This window comes from Camponotus floridanus, unplaced genomic scaffold, assembly GCF_003227725.1.
Source record: "Camponotus floridanus strain SB8 unplaced genomic scaffold, Cflo_v7.5 scaffold83, whole genome shotgun sequence".
Classification (NCBI taxonomy): Eukaryota; Metazoa; Arthropoda; class Insecta; order Hymenoptera; family Formicidae; genus Camponotus; species Camponotus floridanus.
The window spans coordinates 682,709-707,128 of NW_020229853.1; the positions used below are offsets into that span (position 1 = coordinate 682,709).

A 24,420-nucleotide genomic window follows, 5' to 3' on the forward strand; every position below is an offset into this window, starting at 1 on the left:
TGAAAATGGGTCTGTTCGTTTTAGCTGCACTGCTGCACTAGTGCTATAAGTTAGAAAGAGACAAACATACTTTCTTTTACTCTAACTAATTACATTAGTGCAGCAGTGCAGCTAAAACGAACAGACCCAATATATAATATACGTAACGTGAACTATAGATTTTCAGCGCTGGCAGTGAATTTTGGAACACGCCCAGGGACTACGTTTACACGCATGGACGTAAGAAATACTGGACAGAGCATAAAGTACTCTTTTAGACGAGGGGAGTGAAATCTGAGGGGTAAGGGGTTTATTGTCGCGGCCATCTTAAATGCATCAGATTTAGCGTCTATTTTCACGTCGCACGGACGTAAATCGAATAAAATATGAGAGATTCCGTGAAATCATCTATCATCTGAAATCGCTGTGTTATTCCGAATCATTTTTGAATATTAAGAAATTCAAAAATATCACTCCGTGAAATTAATATCCATCGCCATCTTACATGCCTCATATTCCGTTGCAGTAGACATTTCTTTCCCCTCACCCTTTGAGCTTCACCCCCGCAGCAATACACTTTGTCCAGTATTTCTTACGTCCATGGGCAATCCCCTTTGCCGCTGGTTTCCTTAAGGTCGCAGCACACACTTTTGCATAAGTGCATAACCATAAGCATAAGAAAATTGATTGGTTCATTTTCTTATGCATATACTTGGGGACCAATCAATTTCCTTATACTTATGGTTATGCGCTTATGCCAAAGTGTGTGCTGCGCCCATACATGGCTCATATCATACAATAATTACGAATTGGAAATTGTAAGTCAGAAAAACAAATCTCTCTCTTCTTTCTACTAGTTTATACCACAGTAGGTACCTTCCCAGCATCGACATATACACTGGACTGAGCATCGCGATAGACAGGCGAGGGCCCGCTGTAGAGAGAGAAGTTCTACATGGGAGGCCTATGTCTGTCTCTTTTGCTAGTATCTCATTGGTAATTTTGTTTCCTGCCTCGATGATTGGTCAATTTGCCTACGACTTACGATTTAAGCGGCCTTTTCATTGACGCTAAAGGCCGCAGCACACACTTTGGCATAAGCGCATAACCATAAGTATAAGGAAATTGATTGGTCCCCAAGTATATGCATAAGAAAATGAACCAATCAATTTTCTTATGCTTATGGTTATGCGCTTATGCCAAAGTGTGTGCTGCGGCCTTTAGCGTCAATGAAAAGGCCGCTTAAATCGTAAGTCGTAGGCAAATTGACCAACCATCGAGGCAGGAAACAAAATTACCAATGAGATACTAGCAAAAGAGACAGACATAGGCCTCCCATGTAGAACTTCTCTCTCTACAGCGGGCCCTCGCCTGTCTATCGCGATGCTCAGTCCAGTGTATATGTCGATGCTGGGAAGGTATCTACTGTGGTATAAACTAGTAGAAAGAAGAGAGAGATTTGTTTTTCTGACTTACAATTTCCAATTCGTAATTATTGTATGATATGAGCCATGTATGGGCGAATATTTCAAAAATCTAATCAATCAGAAAAGGAAATGCTCTTGGTTATCAATGCAATTATATAACAGCAAATATATATTAATAATAAGAATTATGTTATTATATAAAGAGGTATGTGCAAATTTATTATTAGTGATTCTTCCATACTTGTATTTTAAAGTTGAATTACTTCTTATTCATTATTTTATTTTACAGTTATATCAATGGAGATAAGTTAATTAGAGGTCTAGAGCTATCATGTTATTTATTATTCATTCAACGAAAGTATATCGGCACGTATCATGTAATTTTGTGCCCAAGTTTTCTATCATGGTTTGTACCATTTAACATTGAAGTTAATATAAAATTTGCTATACTGCTCTATATCACTTAAAGAAATTTTAATTCTAGTGTTCTGGCTTCCTAAAGCAAAAATCAATGAAAACTTTGCATATGGAAGAACAAAAACAAATGATGGATGAAAAATATGATCGATTGCAGATTAGTGCAGTAACAACAGTTCCTTTTCCTACTAAGGAAAAAGTTGCATATGAGGTGAAAAAAGATCCAGTAGAAAAAGTAGGAAAGTCAGAATGGAAATCTATAATGGTCAATTATACTATGCTTCATAAGCATTACCTTAAATTGTCAAAAATTAAATTGACATGTATGTAACAAACATATATATCAGATTTTTAAGCTGTAGTAAATTAAAATGTAACGTTCTAGTTAAAACAACATAGTACAATTAAGTCGTAATTATAATAAATATTTATTAAATTAATTATTTTACTTATAGCTCTTGTTGTAGCAACAACTATGGCAGGATATGCATTAGCTCCTGCACCATTTGATTTTTATACATTTACAATGTGCTCACTTGGCACAGGCTTAGTTTCTGCTGCAGCAAATACAATTAATCAATTTTTTGAAGTTCCATTTGATGCACAAATGTCACGAACGAAAAATCGAGTATTAGTATGTGGTCATTTGACGTGAGTTATTTTAGATTTTTTTCATTTTGAAAGGCTTAAATTTATATAATTAATTATTTAATTATATAATAGTCAATTATTATATATTAAATTATGTAATAATTTAATTATTTAAATGATATTTTAAATAATATAATTGAATATATTATTAGGCCTGCTCACGCAGTAGCATTTGCAACAATATCTGGTATTGTTGGATTATCAATACTCTACTATGAAGTGAACAGTGTGACAGCGATGCTAGGTTCTGCTAATATTATTTTATATACACTCTTCTACACTCCTATGAAACGGATCAGTATTGTTAATACATGGATTGGTTCTATCGGTAAGTATGTTTTCTATATGTATATTCTTCAAGTTGTAATTTTTTTTTTTTTAATAGTAGGAGCAATACCCCCTCTCATGGGCTGGGTAGCTTGCACTGGTGATATGCTCATGCCAGCTGCTTGGATTTTACCTGCTATTTTGTACATGTGGCAGTTTCCACATTTTAATGCTCTGTCATGGAACTTGAGACCAGATTATTCACGTGCTGGCTATCGAATGATGGCTGTTACACATCCAAATTTATGTCGTAGAACAACTGTAAGATATACAATAGCATTAATGACTCTGTGTTACTTAGCTCCTATATTGGATTTAACCCATTGGTGGTTTGCACTGGCTTCAACACCAATCAATGCATACTTTCTTTATTTAGGTAACATATATGCTTTGTATAATTTTATAAAAAATATATATATTAATATTATAATTTCATAAATAACTTTCATATCTAATTATCTATATTTAATATATATGTCACAAACTTTACAAATTCAAATTTTCTACAAAAAAATCTAAGTTTTTCTATGAAACAATAATGCATATTGAAGAATTTTATAATTAAGTACATTTTATAAAAAACATGCTACATATATATATAAAATATATATAACTATGTATATTTGTATGTATTTATGTTGGAGATATTTTAAATATTTAAATAATACTCTTACTTTTAGCCTGGAAATTCAATAATCATTCAGACAGTGCTAATTCTAGAAGATTATTTCGATTTTCGTTACTTCATCTTCCTCTATTGATGGTATTGATACTCTCGAGCAAGAAATATTGGACTAATAAGGAAAAAAAGGAGGAAAATATATCTCTTTATGAGAGGCTAAAAAAGAGTAGTTTACTAACTATTTTTGCATCTATTGCTTCAGCAACTTCTGTGTAATGGTAATTTTACATTAATAGACTCGTCAAAGAAATAGTACAAAGTTTTATTACATTATAAACTTTGGATTTATCTGTTTTTTTATAATTTCTCTCTTTTTCTCATTAATTATATAAAATTCAATTATATAAAACAGAACATAAGTTTAATCAAAACTAGACTACTTAAGTTTAATATGAAATTTAAAAAGTTAATAAAGAAAGATAAAATTATATAAAATAAAATTATGAAAATTTGTTCTTATAGGAAGATAATAACATTCACAGAGAACAAAATATATATAGTTTTATTTGAAATATCTTAACATAGCGTTATTGTATTTCCAATACTTTTACGTTTTGCTTCAAATTCTTTTGCCATTTGTCTCCTTGTTTTGGTTAGATTTCTGTGGCCAGCACAGTCTAAATTTTCTATGTAACATTTGTTTCTACAACATTGTCTACATAATTTATATTCACATTTAAAACCCTGCAATTTAAATTATGTACAATATTTCTCAAAATAGTGAAATGAAATGAATTATAAAATTTATATAGAGATTTAACAAACCAAAGGATTTGGACAAGTGAGACATCGATCTGAACTTCTCTTAGAAACAGAAGTTACCCTATTCGGTCTACGTGCTATTCGTTTAAGCTTTTTTGAACGTTTCCGCGATATTTCATTTCCATCCTCGTCTTTGTATTCCCTCTTTCGAAATGCATCTTCCTAAAAACCCATATTGTTATTTTCAAGAAATATTAAATTATGGCGTAATGAAAAAATATTGCATATGAATATATGCTTGTTTACCTGTGATTTTTGTATATGTTCTTGTGGAGGTTCTCGTACATAAGGTTGACACAACCATGGCGGTAACTTCAAATTGTAATCTATAAGAAATATTAAAAGAGACATATGTATAAATATAAATATAATAAATACAAATCATGTTTATTTAAATATCAAATTATTGCCTGTCTTTTCTGTTTGCCATGTCAGATGTCCTTCATGATATGGTAAATAACGATCTCTTAAGGTATATACAACATTTTTGAAAGCTTCCATGCTCGAGTTTGTTGCCAAATTCTCTCTCTCCTCTCGATTTTCTGTTAAACAAAATCTACTCTCTAATTAAAAGCATGCTGTTTGCAATGAGGAATTATGAGATACAATTCATGATTGCTATGATTAAGAATCTAGTCTACTTTAGAGAGTCAAAAAAATCAATTTTTTTATATTCTCTGAAAGTATGATATTTGAAAAGTGTCTCAAACTTTAGTGAAAAATTCACAAAATTAATGGAGTTATAAGACTTTGAACAAAAACGTGCGCATCTTCAAATAGTAAAACTTTAAGTGCACTTTTCCCAAAATATTGCTTTCAAAGTTAGTGTGTCTGATATCATGAAAATTAATAATAAATAATTTCAATTTTTTTAAAAAGAATACTTTTGGGAATACTAATTAAAATTTTAAAAAATTATTATAATATTTAATATTTTCTATCCTTGAAAAAATAGAAAATTTTCACAATTAAATTACCTAATTTAAAATACCTTTTTTTTTTGAGTTTAGTATCCAAAAATATCTTACGGAATAAAACTAGAATTTTTTTTTCATTTTTTTTCATTTCAGACAATTACTCGAAAAGTAATATAATGCACTGCTGAATTATACATTTATGAGCACGTTTTACACACAAAGATTTATATATATGGTATATATAGCGGAGTTTGTGTATATATTGTATAATATATATAGTAAATTTTGTATATAATGAATAAAGAAAAGCTAAATATCTAAGGTTTAAAATATATGCTGACGTACTGTTTAAATTTCTATGAAAACAATTTCAATCAATTTTTAATATTTTCAAAAAAAATTTGCTTAAATTAATTTTTTATTAATCCGCTAGAATAGACTGTAGAATAGTAGATACTAAAAGGTCAATACGTACACATGATGGAATAACTTAAATAAGTGACCGCGAATATATGAAGCTGGTGCTGGATATTGTTCTACAAGTTCTAAATACTCCAGAGCAGGCTCCCAACAAGCGGGATATCGAGATTCGAATATATATGGATTATAAAGATTCCCTTCGGCTGACATCACACCCTGCACTTGGATCTCTTCAATGCATCTTTGTAAATCTTGCATACATTGTATGTTACCATTAGCGATCACGGGAATTTCCACAGCATCTCTGATTTAATATAAAATAATTTGTTAACCGCTTATAATTATATATTTATTTTACTGTGTCAAGTTAATAATGATAAAAAAAATGATAACAAAAATTGATAAAATAATATTTATGTAAAATATTAAAAATAACATTTAATTAAGAATTTGTTTTATAAAGAAATTAAAATAAAAAAATATTCTTTTTCTCTCTGTCTTCTTTTACTTTTCTTCTTCACTGTTTTTTTTCACTTTTTTTCTTTTCTGTTACATTTTCTTTTGTTCCTTTTATCATTATTTTTTCTCTTTTTCTCCATTTTGCATATATATGAATCATTCTTTCCAGCATGACTAATTATTATAATGATATACACACACGGAAAAATTTATCTAATAGATATTTAATAGATATAAATGTCTAAATTTCTATATGAAATCCATATCATCTATAGATAGATAGATCTCTATAGATAACTAGTAAATGTACATATTATCAATTCTAAATATTTCAAGAATCATGTTTCTCTGAATAAAGACAAAATGCGTTTTAATTCCTTAGGGAGAATTTATGTATAATATTTCTACAATGTAAGATTGATTTTATGGCAAATATTATTTCAAATTTACAAATTGCTTATAAATTACTTTTAAGTACTTGACTAATTGTAATTATTTTATATTTAGTTTTGATATTTTATTTTTTAGTATTTCTTTAGGAAAATTATTTTTTGAGGTTTTATTTTTTAGTATTTTTTATAGAAAAATTATTTTTTGGGATTTTATTTCTTGAGGAAAATAATTTTTTGAATGAAAATTACAGTAAATTATTAAAGACCTTTTTAGTTAATATATATTGATTATATATTGTGGAAAAGAATAAATTTCTTGCTCATTTACGATTTCTAATTTTTTATAACTGTATTGAATTATGATGTCAGAAATCATGGATTCTTTTTATGCAATCTTTTTGACTTATTCTTTTCCTATATTAAAAAAATAAATTATTTTTTTTATATAACATTACATTCACATTTGATAATATAAATTATTATTAAAATCCTTCAAATATTGATAAGTTAATAAATAGTTAATAAATAAGTTAATAAATAGTTATAAATCTTGATCAAAAATTTATTTTTGCTGACAACATAGCAAGCAGATTAAGTTATATTTGTACATTTATCAATATAAGATAATGAAAAAAAGTTTTTGATATACTTTAATTATATTTATATTATCGAATGAGGCACAACAATTATTTTAAAGCATAATGTAAAAAGAAATTTTGTATATTTTCTCATAACTTAATATAACTATCTTTAAAAATTAGAGACTAGTATTGAATCAATGAAGAATAAGAAGGAATACCTTACGGCTTTAATATGTTCCCAAGATGCTAATCCAGTTAATGGTCCCTTTTGCTCTCTCGTACGTCCATGAATAGTAAGTAAGCTAGCACCTGCATCCTGTAGCATACGAGCATATTCCACAGTACGATTGATTTCTGAGAACACTCGTAATTTACAGGTGACAGGTATATGCAATCCATTCTTTAAAGTCGACACTATATACAAGAAATATATCATTATTAACATATGAAAGTTCTTTAAATAAATAAATGCATATAAGTATGCTATAAGCCAAAAATATGCATACCAATTCTATTTAACAAAATCCAATCATCTTGTAAAAAAGCTCCATAATGTCCACGTTTTGCAATTGCCTGTGGACAACCAATATTGATATCTATTGCATCACAGTATGGTTCAGCTAAACGTGCAGCTTCCAATAGTACATCTGGATCATTGCCACAAAACTGGAAAAAATATTGCACAAAAATTAATGTAAATATTTTTCTTTCTTTATTCTCTTTCACACATATTTAATCCTTTGCGTTTCATATATTTCTCATAAAATACAATAATATTATCATCCATTTATATATATATTCAACATTAAAAAGATATATGAAAGATATAATTTTATATTTATTCATATTTATACTTTAAATTTCATAGTAAATTAAATTTACTTAAGAATAAATAGATTTTAAAGATTTAAGAATACAAATGCGTAAGATGTATTTGGAGTTTTTAGATTTTTTTAAGGCTATATATATATATATATATAGCCTTAAAAAAATATATATATATATAATAGATACATATATATATAAAGATTAGATTTTTTAAGGCTATATATACATATATATAAAAAATTGTACTTAAAAAAAAATATTTACAATATTCTAAATCATACATATCTGATTAGATAATCGTTAAATATGTACTATGTGAAATGGAAAAAAAAAAGATTCTCTCATTTTATGTTTAAATAAAGAAATTCTATGAAATCGCGATACAATCTAAAAAATAACGAGAAAACAAAAATATTTCTTTAAAATCTTGAAAAACGCAAAGTCCAATAAGAAATTTATTGTAACATAATTGTAATTTTATGATTAATGTAGACCTGTACAATTAAAGGACGATCTTCACTAGTGCTAGCGAGAGCTTCTCGTCTATACTTGGGATCCCGACAAAACACGGTGGAATGTAGCATCGGTGTATAACAGAGCTGGGCACCGTGTCGCCTACTAAGCAATCTCCATGCCAATTCACTCGCATCTACCATCGGTGCAATTATGCAACGCGGTGAACCCAAATCTTCCCAAACGTTAGTTTTTTTCGAGGAAGTATCCTTCTTGTCAAATGACTCCATTATATATGCAAATGACGATCGAGCGATGTAAAGCTTGTTTTTCCTATCTCTTCGACCTAAACTGAAAAAGAGATCTAATTTGGCTAGTCATCAATAAATAAAAATGAATATAAAGCAGATTGAAAAAATAAGAGATTATTTTTAAAATTCTTTTAAAAAGAGGAGAAATCTCAAAAAAGAGGAGAAATCTCAAAAATAAGATCCAAATAAAAAGTATGCGTATGAACTTACCCCGATAGGAACACATTTATAAAATTATATGACAAAATCTTGCATGAAATTTGTGATTTGCAATTATAAGGATATATTTTTAAAAATAGATGTAAAAATATTGATCTTTTATAAAATATTAATAATTGCGCAATTAATTTCTAAATAATATTTCAACAAAATCATAACGATATGGCGAATCATCTTAGCAGTCTATTTGCAAAATTAAATGTAGAAAGAAATTGTTCAATAATTGAGAAAAATATTTCAGCTATATTAGTTTAAAATATGTCGAAATAATTGCGCATAAAGAAATCAAACTAATCCATATATATATAATATTTATAAAAGTACACAATTATTCCTAAATTTTAATATAGAAATATTGCTATATAAAGATTGCACATCAAATATAGCAAAATTTTAAGTAAAGAATCGAAACGGTTTCCATGTAGTGTGTATGTAATGTTACCAGATTCGAGACACGCCAAATCATAAGGTCTGTTCTTTTTAGCTGCACTACTGCACTAGTGCAATAAGTTAGAAAGAGACAAATGTACTTTCTTTCACTCTAACTAATTGCACTAGTGCAGCAGTGTAGCTAAAAAGAACAGGTCCATTGTGAAGAGGATACAGTACTGGTAAAAAGTTCTGCAACGGTTAAAAATCTTGGAAAATATCGATTTATTGAAAAAATGTTTCAAACAAAAAGAATAGGACTTAAAAGAATCTATTAGATGATGATATCTGTTTGACCTTGGTATGACCTTGAAAAGACCGGTCATGGTCAACGTAAAAATATTAAATAAAAATCCCTATTTTTTATTACATATTCTTGTAGCTTAGCTCGAGAGCTTTCCAAAACGCTATAATAAAATTTTTTTTCATTGAATATTTTTCGAGTTATAAGGTTTGAAATAATTTTTTAATTTTACATAAATCATAAAATATCTAATAAAATATTCATTTTTCGAGTGTCTACCTTAATACTTTTATGTACAAAATAATGAGAGAAATCAATTGGTGCAAAGAAAAAACAGTTTTTAAGAAAAAATATATAATTGTTTATTGCAAATAACATATTTTTCTTAGAAACAACTATATGTTTTCTTTACCAATTGATTCCTATCATTATTTTGTGCATAAAAGTATTAAGGTAAGATAATAAAAAAATGAATATTTTATTAGATATTTTATGGTTTATGTAAAATTAAGAAATTATTTTAAGCCTCATAACTCGAAAAGTACTCAATAAAAAAATACTTTATTATAGCGTTTTGGAAAGCTATCGAGCTAAAATACAAGAATATGTAATAAGGAATAGAGGTTTCCATTTAAGATTTTTATGTTGACAATGACCGGGCTTTTCAAGGTCATACCAAGGTCAAATAGATATCATCATCTAATAGATTTTTAAGCTTTATTCTTTTTGTTTGAAACATTTTTCCAATAAATCGATATTCTCCAAGACTTTTAACCGTTGCAGAACTATTTGCCGGTATATACATGCACTGTATATACAGAGTGTCCCACTTTAACTGTGCACCCCGATTAATATCGTAGAAAGTGTTCGAATGAAGAAATGTTTCAAACAAAAGATGTAGGGTTTTAAGTAACGCTTTACGTAACAATATCGGTATGACCTCGAAGAACTTTGTCAAGGACACGTGAAGATCATCTTGAAATTTTTCAATAGAAACCTCTATTTTTGTTACATATTCTTGTAGCTCATTTTGAGAGCTTCTTAAAACACTATAATAAAGTATCTTTTCATTAAGTACTTTTTGAGTTATGAAGTTTGAAATATTATAATTTTTTAATTTTTACATAAACTATAAAATATCTAGTAACATATTCATTTTTTTTATTATGTTATCTTAATATTTTTATGTATAAAATAATAAAAGGACTCAATTGGTGTAAAAAAATACATAATTATTTCGAAAAAGAATATGTAATTGTTAATTGCAAATTACATATTTTTTCTTCGAAACAACTATGTTTTTTCTTTACACCAATTCCTCTCATTATTTTATACTCGCATTATTTTGCAATAAAAAATAGGGATTTCCATTAAAAAATTTCAAGATTATCCTTACGTGACCTTGACAAAGCTCTTTAAGGTCTGTTATAAAATCATTTATAATATATAAAAGAAACCGCTTTTGCGCGTGCATTAGCGCGCGGTTCGCGCTCGCAGCGGCTAGGTTAGGCTAGTAAGTAAGTAAGTCTTTGTTGGCAATACATACCACGCTGTAAAGTATCACGCACGTAAAGTTATCAAATAATGATATTGAATATTCCATCTCAAGCACACATACAAAAGTTCAAGGTCATATCGGTAATGTTGCGTAAAATATTACTTGAAACCCTACAACTTTTGTCTGAAACATTTTTTCATCCCGAACACTTTCTGCGGTATTAGTCAAGATGCACAATTAAAATGAGACATCCTGTATAAAAGCGATAAAAAAAAAACAAAGATTTAACGGTAACGGTGTTTAGTCGTGACTGCCAGTCTTGTTTCTTATTTTTCAAAGAAAGTGTTTTAAAGAAGTTGTTTAATATCTGAACAGATATATTGATGTATTGATTGTATTATCTGACAAGAAATATATTTGAAGAAGTTGGTGATTAAAGTTTGTGATATTTATAAGTTATAGAGTACGAACAAAGTGTCATTGCAAATGCTTTGAAACATTTCGAGTGAGGTCAATCGGGCACTTCAAAGCATTCTAGCAATAGATATGATGTCATAAATACGTCATACATTTTCGCTTTCAGCTCCCCAAAGAACACATTGTAGTCAAAATGACGTCATTTTGATGTCATAATTACATCACAATAGAAGAAATCAAAATGACGATTTTTGGTTACAAAATTTGATGATTTGTTAACGATTATTAATATACGCTATAAATGGATTATTTCTCATTTATATCCACCTAATTTCTCATTTATATCCATCTAATTTCAAATAATCTGTTTAATATTTTGAATTCCAACAAGGAATCCAGATTATTAAATAAATTATTTTAAATTTGGTTTATTAGAAATTAAACTGATAAATAGTGATGCCAGGAACAGGAAGAGAACATTACCCATACGCACACAAGCAGAGAGCTGCTACGTAGTTCTCTGATTGTGTGCTTGTGAGCATCGTCCTCTTTCTGGCACTATTGCTCACAAAAAGAAAAAAATATACTATAAATCTTATCTAATGTTTAGCAGCACTTTATCTATATCCTTTATATACATTCATGATGAAAAATTGAATACGAGTTTAGTTAAGTTTGGTACGCGTAACGGCTAAATGTAGAAACTCATTGTATAAATGTATATAAAAGTAATGATAATAAAAAGACTATTAAATTATAAAAAATGATCCATTGATGACATCGAAGTGACATAAAGCCATATACATTAATAATAATTTTCAGAACTTTTACGCATACTAAACTTAATACTACTATATTAAATTTGCAAGACAAGCGCAAAGTCATTTTTCCGTCACGAGCAGTATATGTTACTGAAGTCAAATTTTCGTCACATGGCTATTTCGAGTCAAAATAAAGTCATTTTGACTTTTTCTTGACTTTAGTGTGTTCCTTGGGTCGCTTTCAATATTATTGTTGCTGAAGAGTAGTGTAGTTGAAGCATTGGCATTTGAATAGATAGAAGGAGCCTTTTGAGAGGGATAACTGATAAATGCAGTAAGGAAGAGTGCATGAACTTCGGTTAATTCCGTCAACGTTTGACTATTCGGCACAATTTGACATTACATGAAGATTCTATTGACATCATCGATTCTCAAATGATTTGAGAAGACTGATGAAGATTTACACAAAAATGTTTAAAGAGTGTTTATTTAAAGAAAATCGCTAACGCCGTTAAATATAAAAATAATATGAAAATAATAATGTTAAAAATAATATTAAATAATATATAAAATATACATACATACACACACACGCGCGCGCGCCGTTAAATATAAAAATAAAATGAAAATAATAATGTTAAAAATAATATTAAATAATATATAAAATATATACACACACACACACAAAATATTATTTATGTATATTATTTAATATATAAATAAATATATATATATATATATATATATATATATGTATATACAGCGTGTCCCAAAAGAATGGACACACCTGATTTTCTTGGAAAATAAGCGTGCTAGAAAAAAACGTCAATAACAAAAGTTTCGGGAAATCAAACGGTGCATCTAAGAGTGACCTTGAGTTTGACCTTGAGCTTGACCTTCAAGGTTATTTGAAGGTCAAAGTGTTTTTTTTAAACAGGAACCCCTATTTTTGATTGTATATTCTTATAGCTGACCTCGAGAGCTTTCCAAAACACTATAAAAAAATATTTTTCCTTCAAGCATTTATCGAGTTATGAGGCTTCAAATCATTTCTTAATTTTAAGAGTGACCTTGAGTTTGACCTTGAACTTGACCTTCAAGGTTATTTGAAGGTCAAAGTGTTTTTTTTAAATGGGAATCCCTATTTTTGATTGTATATTCTTATAGCTGACCTCGAGAGCTTTCCAAAACATTATAATAAAATATTTTTCCCTCAAGCATTTATCGAGTTATGAGGCTTCAAATCATTTCTTAATTTTACATAAACCGTAAAATATCTTGTAAAATATTCACTTTTCGATTATTTTACCTTAATACTTTTATGTACAAAATAATGAGAGGAATCAATTGGCGTAAAGAAAACATATAGTTGTTTTTAAGAAAAAATATGTAATTTGCAATTAACAATTCCATATTTTTTCTTAAAAACAACTGTATGTTTTCTTTACACCAATTGATTCCTCTCATTATTTTGTACATAAAAGTATTAAGGTAAAATAATCGAAAAGTGAATATTTTACAAGATATTTTACGGTTTATGTAAAATTAAGAAATGATTTGAAGCCTCATAACTCGATAAATGCTTGAGGGAAAAATATTTTATTATAATGTTTTGGAAAGCTCTCGAGGTCAGCTATAAGAATATACAATCAAAAATAGGGGTTCCCATTAAAAAAAAACACTTTGACCTTCAAATAATCTTGAAGGTCAAGTTCAAGGTCAAACTCAAGGTCACTCTTAGATGCACCGTTTGATTTCCCGAAACTTTTGTTATTGATGTTTTTTTCTAGCACGCTTATTTTCCAAGAAAATCAGGTGTGTCCATACTTTTGGGACACGCTGTATATATATATATATATATATATATATATTAAATAATATTAAATTATATATATATATATATTTAAAAATAATATAATAAATATAAAAATAATATGACATTAGTCACAACTTCGCACAATACGTGTGAGCTGAACTTTGATGTTAATGAAAGAAGTTGGAGTCGAATTATTAACCGATCATTATCGGGAATAACCAAATTCAACCGAAGTTCATAAAGTCCCCCCTTACTGCGAATATCAAAGCCCCACTCGTCTTAATCGATAGCTAATGCTCCGTCTATCTATTCAGATGTCAATGAGTTGAAGCGTTTACGATTCAAATTTGCAAGCGCGGTCAAGTGTTTCTATCACAAAATCATCTTCGTCATCATCTAAATACGAAAATGGATTTCAAAAAAATTCATTAACGTACATTAATTATTTCTTTTTTCTACCATTTCTTGTATGCTTATTTAATTTCGACATTAGAAACATTTGTAGCGCCACTTTGACCGTACTTAATGTTTGCAACTTTGATAGTATTCAATGATCGGTTCTATGAAAGCGTTAGAATAAAAATGATTGAAGCATTCAGTAAGATCTGTTTGACCGCACCCTTAAAAGGTTAATATGGTTTTACTTCTCGAACAATAACATATATATTTAATGTTTTTTAAATAGAAGTTTTAGAATATTATCATTTATATCAATATAGTTAATATTTTTAATGAATTACACACACACATACACACGCGCACACACACGGTTATAAGTTATAGATTAAGATTAGTCAAATATTACAATTTGTTTTACACATACCCTAACAGCAATGTAGATACTGAGAATGTTCAAAGAATATCGCAAAAGTACAATGCATATATTCTCAGAATATTCAAAATACATATTATGATATACTAAGTATATACTAAGAATACTCTAATGTCTACCTATTTTGGTTAATAGCAAATACTGAGAATATCTTGTAGTATAATTCATATATGTAACAAAGATACTTTTAATAAATGCAGTAAACGCACACACTATTTCTCATTTTAATTTCAAATAATCTTTTTAATATTCTGAACCCCAACAAAGAATCTAGAACAACTAAACTACTAAACATATGAAAAATTTTAAATTAAGTCAGTTTATTATAAATTAAACTGACTAAAAAGAAAAAAGAAAAAACTTTGGAACTCATGTACCAGTCTTTTATATCCATTTCACCAAAAATTAAGTACGAGTTTAGTGGCGCGCGTAGCGGTAAAATGAGGAAAAACAATATTATAGAATATCCTGAAAATATACAAGAAAGAATATACTAATACAAGATAGCAAAGTATATATTCTGAGAATATATGAAAAATAATATACAACAAGAGATGTTATGGGATTATTCTCAGTATATTACATCTGTAACGTATATTTACAGTATGAGTATAAAATATTCGAATGATATCATGTGCTGTTAGGGTAATGGCTACGTGCCAATATTCATTGCCAGTATTGAAAATCTATAGTCTACGTGATGTACAATATAGATTTTCAGTACTGGCAGTGAATATTGGAATATAGCCAATAATATATCATATATATATATATATATATATTTTTTTTTTTTTTCAGCTTCTTTAAATATAAAATTCTGTGAGAAAAGTGATATTTATCAAAGTACTATTTTTGAATATGAATGTTTCTTTATTCATACATATATAATATTGAAATATCATTGCCTTTCTCATTATACATCAAATACATTTCCAGTTAGCAAAATGTTAGCAGGTTGGCAGTAGATTGGCAGCAAATTCGATAAGAATCCCACACCAGAACCGTAGCCATCTGTGTCTGCATTAAGCTTTTGTTTTGGCGACAAAAGCCTGGTTGCACCAACGTTATTTCAACTTTAAGCGAAACTTAAATATATGTCTGTCTTTATTTATTTAGAAAAAAGATAAAGATATACATTGGAATTTTTTGGAGATGAAACTTGTCCTTACTTTTAAGGAGATGACGAGAGGATAAATTCTAAATCTGACAAATGATTTTTAAAACAGAGGCTTTAAGCTTGAGAATGAAAAAAAATTTTCAAATACGACCATTTTTAACGGAGTTATACTTATTTGAAGTTATGCGAAAATTGGACATAAAATTACCTATGCGATAATTTTGTTGACGAGTGTATAATTTAAATTTTCGATTTTTAAATAATTAATGATTTTAAACTTCAATATCAAGAGTTTATGTTTTTTATGATTTTATATCAAACTATTAAAAGCTTTTGTTTCTTATAATTTTATATCTTATTATTAAAAATTTGTGTTTTATAAATTCATTTATGATATCATCATATATAATTATATGTATAATTATATAAGTTCATTTTATGTTACATATTCTATTTATTTCATAAAAATGAAATAAATAAAGCCTTTATTTTGATATTGTTATTAGCTAAATTATTTTCAAAATTATTTCCACTTTTTGTTTATTTAAATTGATGAATATTAAACTAATTTATTAATTGGAATATAAATCTTTTATCTGAAATACTGCTGCAAATATTGCAAAATGTTTTTGTTACATCATATTGCCACAAATATTAAAGACTATGATTTTATATTTTTAAGTATCGAAATAATTATAAAATATTTATACACTAAAATAAATTCGTCTAATTTTTGATAAATATTATTTACAAAATTTTATTCTGGCAAAACTGTTGCGTTATAACGAATCATCTTAATGCAATTATGGAGAAATTTTTTGTCAAGTCATAATGTGAAATGTTCACACATGTTTTCACAATTTTCCTGTCGGGATATTTGAACACCGATCTCGTTTATAGACAAATTCTGACGTATTATTTGCGGTTATGAGAGAAATTTAGAGTTAAAGTATTAAATGATGAATATAGAGAAATTTGCGAAGAAATTTGTTACAAGCTACAATGCAACAATGTCACTTTCAAGTTTTGCAGTTTTAGTAGACAACAGATTGGGAGCAAAAATCAAGCAGTCTTACTACTCAAACAGAATAGTAATGTATGTAATAAATAATTATCTATGAAAACTTAATAAATGAATTCGATCTCAATAAACATATTTATACTAATGTTATATATAAGTGCAATAAAATTGAACTACAGATATTGAATTACAGATAAATAAATATTATCTCTTAGTTATTGGTTAATTATAATTTTCTACAAATAAATATGACATATACATGGTGTCCCGAAACTCATAATCAATCTTTCAAAGACAGATTCCTGAGATCATCTGAAGACGATTTTTCCTCAAAAAATGTCGAGGCACTAATAATTTTCGAATTATAAGTGATTAGAAATAAGGGGTTTTTCGTAAACTAAACCTTGTAGAAATAAAATATTAACAAAACCACATTCTTCAATTAATTTTAAATAGAGTTTACTTTAGTTAAGTTTTAATTTAAGGCTTAATTGCAAAGATATATGATGACAAAAATTGGGAACATGCAAAAAATGATGGCCTTCATCGACATTTTCGCTGAGGAAAAATCGTCTCCAAATGATCCCAGGAATCTGTCTTTAAAAGATTGATTATGAGTTTTGAGACGCCCTGTATATATTATATCATAGTAATAGTTCACATAAGAAACGATTAGTTCAATTTAATTAAATTAACAATAAAATAAATGTTGATAATTAAATTTAACTAATAAAACTCAAGATATCATTTATTTGAAAATTAAACTCTTGTTTTATATATTCAAATAAACAGTAAATGAATAATTTTTCATTTATACTGTTGATCAGATTTCAATATTTTGAATCTTATGTTGAACTTATCAGATATAAAAAATTTAAAATGATAGAAACATTTACTATACTTTTGATTTCTTTTTATTAGTAGACTCATAGATTTTAATTATTTCTAAAGAAATTTAATTGCAAGAAAATACATCGCATAATGATAAACGAAGAAATTAAATCATTATCAAATCAAATACATATATACAGATTCTACTATTAACTTGTCAGATCACGCGTGCACACTCTGTTCGTTTCTGTTGCTCTGACATTAAATTACATATTGCGCAGATTCTGCTGCCAATCTATTATGATAATTCTTTGCAAATCCTACTCAGTTTCTGTTATCGACCTGCTATTAAATTAGCCAAGAGGTTTTGTAACATGCTCACATCTGCTCACATTTTGTTATCATTATTTGATAATGGATTTTACAATCCATGTTCTCCAAGTCCATATCTCTAGTCTTTCTACTGATAATAATTTGTAGCAGACACTTGACAAAATCTATTAAAACAACCTAACTGACTGAAATGAATTTGTACAACTGATATTATATTATACATCTATGATATAATTGTAACTTGTAGTATCATATTCAATCGATTAATAAAATAAATTTTTATTTACAAGTTAAAACATTTTGCATATAATTAATACATATTAAAAAATACAAAATACTCTTGAATAATCTATTATATAAAAGTCTTCGACAAATTTTGAATTGATTGATATTTATCGCTTTCTCAATGAAAATTTCAATAAATTTTTATTTTATTCAACGTATCACATTTTATATAAAATTAAAGATAAAACATTTTATATATTTAACCGTAAAAATAATATTAATAAAAAAGTAGAAAATATTATTTAATATTATTTTTCAATGACATAGTCAATATGAAAATTTGTATAGAAAAAGTAAAAAAAGAAAGAGAGAAAATTAAGAAAAAAAAAGAATTAAATATAATTATTATTATTTATAATTAATATCACATTAAACTTTTTAATATGAATTATAATTTCATCTTTTTATATGTAAACTTTCATAATACTTATAGTTTCATCTTAATAATTAAAGTTTCGCCTTTAGCGTAATTGTAGTCTAAAAAGATTTTGAATTAAAGAAATTGTTTTTCTTTTTATATCTTTTCATATCATTTAATGTTTGTTTAGATACTGTCTACATATTAAGATACGAATATACTGTTTACATATAGAGATACAAATATAATTATTTTAGTATATTTATATAAATTGAGTGAGAATATAAAAAATATGAAAAATTATATAATATTGCATATCTGAATTTAAATATGTATAATTTTGAATATAAATTTCTTGGAAAAACAACAATAATTATGTAATTTTATGCAAATTTACTGTATTTTATTTTAATACTAACTATTTATTAATACTAACTATTTATATTAATTATTTTGAGAAAACAAAACATTATTTTGAGAATGTGAATAATGCACATGTGTGTAAATGTGTATATAAGAAGTAATAAGAGATGGAAAAAAATATTCATAGATATGCAATATAATAAGTATCTCATTTTTTAGTATGAATATGATTATTAGTTTCGAATTTAAATTTAAAAATGTAAAGTTATGAAAAATACTTCGATGGATAAAGATTCATATATTAAATGTATCTTACTAGTACTATTTCGAGTTTTATATTTCTAACAAACGGCAAAACACTTTCGAATAAAGGTGCATTTTCACACACCGCTGGAACAAATAGTTAAAGCAACAGATTTGTCGCTCGTAATCCAGCAGCTACAATTTTGTAGTTTAGATCGATTCAACTACAAAGCATTATCGCTCAAACGATGTGTCAAACGCTGATACATTGCTGACAGTGCTGTATTAATTGTATGTACTAAAATAAAAATGTAGTAAATTTTCCAGTTGTGTTGATGACATACGAAAATAATTCAGAAATCTTGTACTTTCTAATCTCACATTCGGTAAAATAGCTTTGTAAAATCCATATTGAACATGATTTTGAAAAAATGGTGCAACCTAAAAATTTTTTTTTTTGAATAATGTCTTTTTTGTTTCTGATATGTCAATAGTAATATAATAAAAACGATATCATTTTCAAATTATATTTGACGTTTTCGTCGAATTATTTTATTACAATTTGATATCCAATTATAATATTTTCTTCTTTTGGAAGCTACCATTATTGCTTTCTACAACACAACTATCGCTGCAATCTTTTTTCATGTGCACAAGCTGTCGCTGTAATAGTTTAGCGACAAAAGTCGTCACGTGATCATTTTTGTCACTCAAATGATCAGTTTCAGCGGCACGTAAAAATGCACCTTAACAATGTTCCTCGGATACTGTTGGTAAAATTACTCGCGTAATGGCGGGAAGGCGAAAGCAGGACCTGATCTAGGTGTGGCCGGTTTTGAGAACTCAGACTCTGGTATCGGTGATAATTGAGCGGTCTGCGTAACATATGAGCCGAGTTTAAAACGTGGCCTTTTCCTGGAAAAATTTGTACTTCGTCGGCTACTGAGACAGGCTTGATTCCGTTTAGGCATTAGGGAAGGCGATATCGATTCTAAAACGGAAATGTCTCCGGTATTCGAAAACACTTTTCTAATCTTGTGGACGGTATTTGGAAGATCCATAGCGGGTAATCTCGCCGGTGGATGTGGATGATCCGATGATGTTGTTAATTCTGTCACTAATGTTTCGATAATCCGATTTTCATGTTCAGTTATTGTAGGCGCGATGTTTGAAGGATCATCCGGAATTATCTTGTTATTGCAAGAACGGGCAAAAGCCGATGATAAAGTAGTTGCCTTTGATTTGGAGCTTTTTTTTAGACGAGCCTGCAAAAACATCTGTATCCTTCTCATTGTTCCACATGAACGTTTTGTGGATTCGAGACGGTGACCGGTATGACGTTTTCGATCCTTTGCGTCATGTCTACCTTCAGAATAATTCATAATAGAGAAACAACAAGACACCGGGGAAGGCGTGGATGATGATTTTATGTCTGGTGATTCTTCCTTTTCCAACTCTATCCTGTTGATCGAACGCGAGGAGGAGACTTTAATAGAAGTCTCAATGGTGCGTGAGTCATATGAGAAGCAGAGATGGAAATTTCGATTGTCCTTCGTCGAGGGCAATGATTTCGAACAAACACCCTCATCGTTCGCTGCTTTGTCACTGCTACACATTTCTTCATGCGTTGAGGAAACGTATATATCCGTCGTTGTCGTCATCATCGTTGTATCTACACTATTCTTGAATAAAGAACCGTTCTTGCAGAAACGAGAATAGAGGCTTCGTGCGCCAGCCACTTGATTCATATCCTCCTTGTCACTGGTATCACAGTAAGATGCATCGCACAAATTGTTAGAAGTCATTCTAGAGTTAGTGGCGGCGCTGGTAGAGCTTTTCTCTCGCTTTCTACGTACGTATTCGTATGTGGTGAGACCGAGACAAGCAATATAACCATGGAAAAAGCAGAGATGTATGAGCAAAACGGCAGCAATTGCCGAGAGGACACCGATAAGAGTAACAAGGACAAGTGAGCCGGTACCAGGCACCGGCAATGATGGCGCCGTGGCATTATTCATATTCGTATCGTTGTTGTTACCTTCACCCCAATATTCATCGTCCACAACTGAATGCGCATTAATGAGCACCAGCTCGCCCAGAGCAAGCGCGGTGACTGCGAGTGTAATAATTAGGGTTGATGTCAAGCACGCCAAAAATGCCGGATAATTGCGACCGCCGATACAATTGTTTAACCACTTGCAATGGTGATCGAAGCGTGGCACGCACTTGTTACAGATGGAACAGTGCTTAGTGCACAAATCGCGCGTTGTGATATTGCATAAGTGACATCGGCCGTTTTCGATAACGTGCTGATGCTTCGTACGATCAAATTCCGGGACAACTTCGTTGATCGGTCGAGCACGCACTTCAGGATCGGCCGGATCCAGTAGTAGCACCGTCAGATGGGTTAGCACGTGGAGTAGGAACAATACAGCAAACAGCAATAAGAGAATACGGCGCAGATTAGGTAATAGCAGCGGTGTCGTTAACAACACAGTAAAAGTACCGACGAACACGACAATTAGCAATACCCAGCCGATTACTTGTTGAGGATGCAGCGGTAATTGTAGACCATGAACACGGCGAAATTTCCGTTGTTCTGGTGGTATATGTATCGCACTCTGTGAGGAATAACAGCGAATAGTGCGCTTTGCACAGATCTTATTTAGCATTCCTGTTCTCTTTTTTTTCGGATTATTTATTATTTCGGATATATAAACACATCATATATAGATATAATACAACATTATATAATATTGTTATTACCGTTTTCATTTTTATAATTATTATCATTTTTATAAATATTACTTTCGACTTTTCTTTTCTTATGTATTTATAAAAAACCAAAAGTTAGTGTAGTATAAAAACTATATTTTTCTTTGTTTTTGTAAATATATTATAATTCTCTTTAGTTATAATTTTAAACTTATTTTATTAGATATTATTTAATTATATATATGTGTGTGTGTGTGTTGTGTATGTAATAACTAATATGGTTAAGAAAAACGATTTTACTAAAAATTATTATAAAAAATTTTTAAACGTTATATTAAATATATGGAACATATTAAGCAACGCGATGCCAAATACATAAAAATAAATAAAAAGTACTCTACAATTTTACTTTTACAAATGTTTTCACATTATTAACACTAAAAAAATATAACACTTCATTATTAATTGTAATTGCAGCTCCTCCTGCTTTTCATGTTGGTTTTAATATTTTTTTTTTCAATTTTTTCTTATTCGTCTTCGGTATATATTAATAATTCTTAGTTTAAATTTTTTAATCCTAACCCCAGACATATATAATCACTGTGTAATGTAGGCTTATTCGATATCACCCTTAATAACGATACTAAATTTTTGTATCGATGATTTGTTCCTTTAGCAATGTAATTTCGATAAAAGATTTCTTATCTCTTATTTTCTTGTACATTATTTTTATCGCACGGCACAATCGCGAATGATTTCGAATGAATTATGTGTAAGATTTTCTTGAGCCTTTATCGCCTGGGTAAGGCTAACTGACGATACTTAAGCGAATCGATAAATTGTGGTTACCGCGGAAACCAGTCCAGAATCGTCTTGTCGAAGACCTCATCCACGCATGCGATGAAGCAACGTAAACACGCGCGCGCATACTACAGCATATTTCTTATCACGCGAAAAAAAGACACGGAATCGGATGTGTTTAAACACGTAATACGTATCCTTTATTTAAATCATATTTTCTTCTTTTTTTAAGAGGATTTCTCCGAAGCCTCTTATTTTTTTCATTCTTTTTTGCATTTATTTTCACTGATGGCCAGCCAGATTAATCCTTTTTCTTCGGATCAATGTAAGCCAATTAAATATATAGAAAATAATATATAGAAAATATAGAAAATAATATATAGAAATATATATATATATATATATATATATATATATATATATGTATAGAAAATAATATATAGAAATATAAAGAAAATAATATATAGAAAAAAAGAACATCAGAATGTTTAAAGATGTCATACATGTGGATTTTTGAATTTACTCATCTTTTTGAGAAAACTATGAAATTTTGTGTGTGATACCAGTTATTATCTGTTTGAGTGGAAACCATTTCTACTCGTCCGGTTCTATTATAATTTAGAAGTCAAATCGTCATGTAAAATTCGCGAAAGACAATAAGCTAAAATTAGTAATACAAGTAAATAATAACATCGAAATGTTTATAAAAATTTTTCATATAATTATGATATATTAGAAATTTTACTTTATATATTCTTTAGATGTCACTGATAAATAATAAAGAAATTAGTCTACCTATATGTATAATATTGTCATATTATATAATTTTTATTAAATATAATTCAGAAAAAATATTGTATTTTCCAAAATTTCCATTTTACAATAAATTACGATTAATATAATTACGACAATATAAAAATATTTGTAATTTTCTAGACAGCACACGTGTTCCTAAAAAAACAACTTAAAGACGTTTTAGCTTTTAAACATCTTTAAGATGTTTGAGATGTTTAAAAGAATCTTTTAAGCCCTTTTTAGTCCTTTTGTTTAGATTTAATCAATTAAATATAAATAATATATATATGTAAAATGATTGAAGATACTAACCTTACTTTGCATAACCTAATTTTTGCCAAACCACAAATTGGACATGTAAATCAATCAACATCTTTCGCATTCGAATTAGAAGTTTGAATTAACTGAGAACTACACATAATTAATTGATAACTACACATAATTAACTGGAAACTATACACATATTGTATCACTCACAATTTTTTTTTCCTATATATCCTCGAACTCTATTCCTAGGTTACTTCAACCAATCGGGAAGACTAAGGGCCTCCGCACAAGGTGTTCCGTATCGCGTTACATTTAGTATCGATCGTAAACTTAACTTCGTACGTAAACTTAGGGTGACGTCCCATTGGTTCGTATTGCGTATCAGGCGTATCGAGCTCCGACCAATGACAGACGATCCGGTGTTTTTTGATACGCTGATGATCCGCTGAATTCATTAAGGTGTATTTTC

General features: G+C 28.7%; 3 protein-coding genes across 5 annotated transcripts; 1 reads left to right on the top strand and 2 right to left on the bottom strand.

Moving 5' to 3' along the window:
* Positions 1-1,345: 1,345 nt before the first annotated feature.
* LOC105250136 (protoheme IX farnesyltransferase, mitochondrial) lies at positions 1,346-4,419 on the top strand. Of its 2 annotated transcripts, XM_011256089.3 has the most exons (8): positions 1,346-1,611; positions 1,696-1,812; positions 1,891-2,146; positions 2,279-2,474; positions 2,627-2,802; positions 2,860-3,177; positions 3,482-3,701; positions 4,236-4,419. In XM_011256089.3, exons 2-7 carry the CDS (start codon positions 1,738-1,740, stop codon positions 3,697-3,699), a joined length of 1,239 nt encoding a protein of 412 aa, XP_011254391.1. In that variant the 5' UTR covers positions 1,346-1,611; positions 1,696-1,737; the 3' UTR covers positions 3,700-3,701; positions 4,236-4,419. The 2 variants fall into 2 exon arrangements, with proteins under 2 accessions (XP_011254391.1, XP_011254390.1); XM_011256088.3 differs by lacking the exon at positions 4,236-4,419 and having other exon boundaries at positions 3,482-3,755.
* Positions 3,911-24,212, bottom strand: LOC105250135 (tRNA-dihydrouridine(16/17) synthase [NAD(P)(+)]-like). Of its 2 annotated transcripts, none has more exons than XM_025414534.1 (9): positions 23,997-24,212; positions 8,343-8,646; positions 7,521-7,680; positions 7,233-7,428; positions 5,638-5,886; positions 4,656-4,801; positions 4,492-4,571; positions 4,249-4,407; positions 3,911-4,167 (listed from the first exon to the last, which is right to left on the bottom strand). In XM_025414534.1, the coding sequence occupies exons 2-9, from the start codon at positions 8,583-8,585 to the stop codon at positions 4,000-4,002; spliced, it is 1,401 nt and encodes a 466-aa protein (XP_025270319.1). In that variant the 5' UTR covers positions 8,586-8,646; positions 23,997-24,212; the 3' UTR covers positions 3,911-3,999. The 2 variants fall into 2 exon arrangements, with proteins under 2 accessions (XP_025270319.1, XP_025270318.1); XM_025414533.1 differs by having other exon boundaries at positions 8,337-8,646; positions 23,997-24,211.
* Positions 19,347-22,105, bottom strand: LOC112639692. The gene has a single exon (XM_025414532.1). The coding sequence runs from the start codon at positions 22,043-22,045 to the stop codon at positions 20,153-20,155; it is 1,893 nt and encodes a 630-aa protein (XP_025270317.1). The 5' UTR covers positions 22,046-22,105; the 3' UTR covers positions 19,347-20,152.
* Positions 24,213-24,420: the final 208 nt, after the last annotated feature.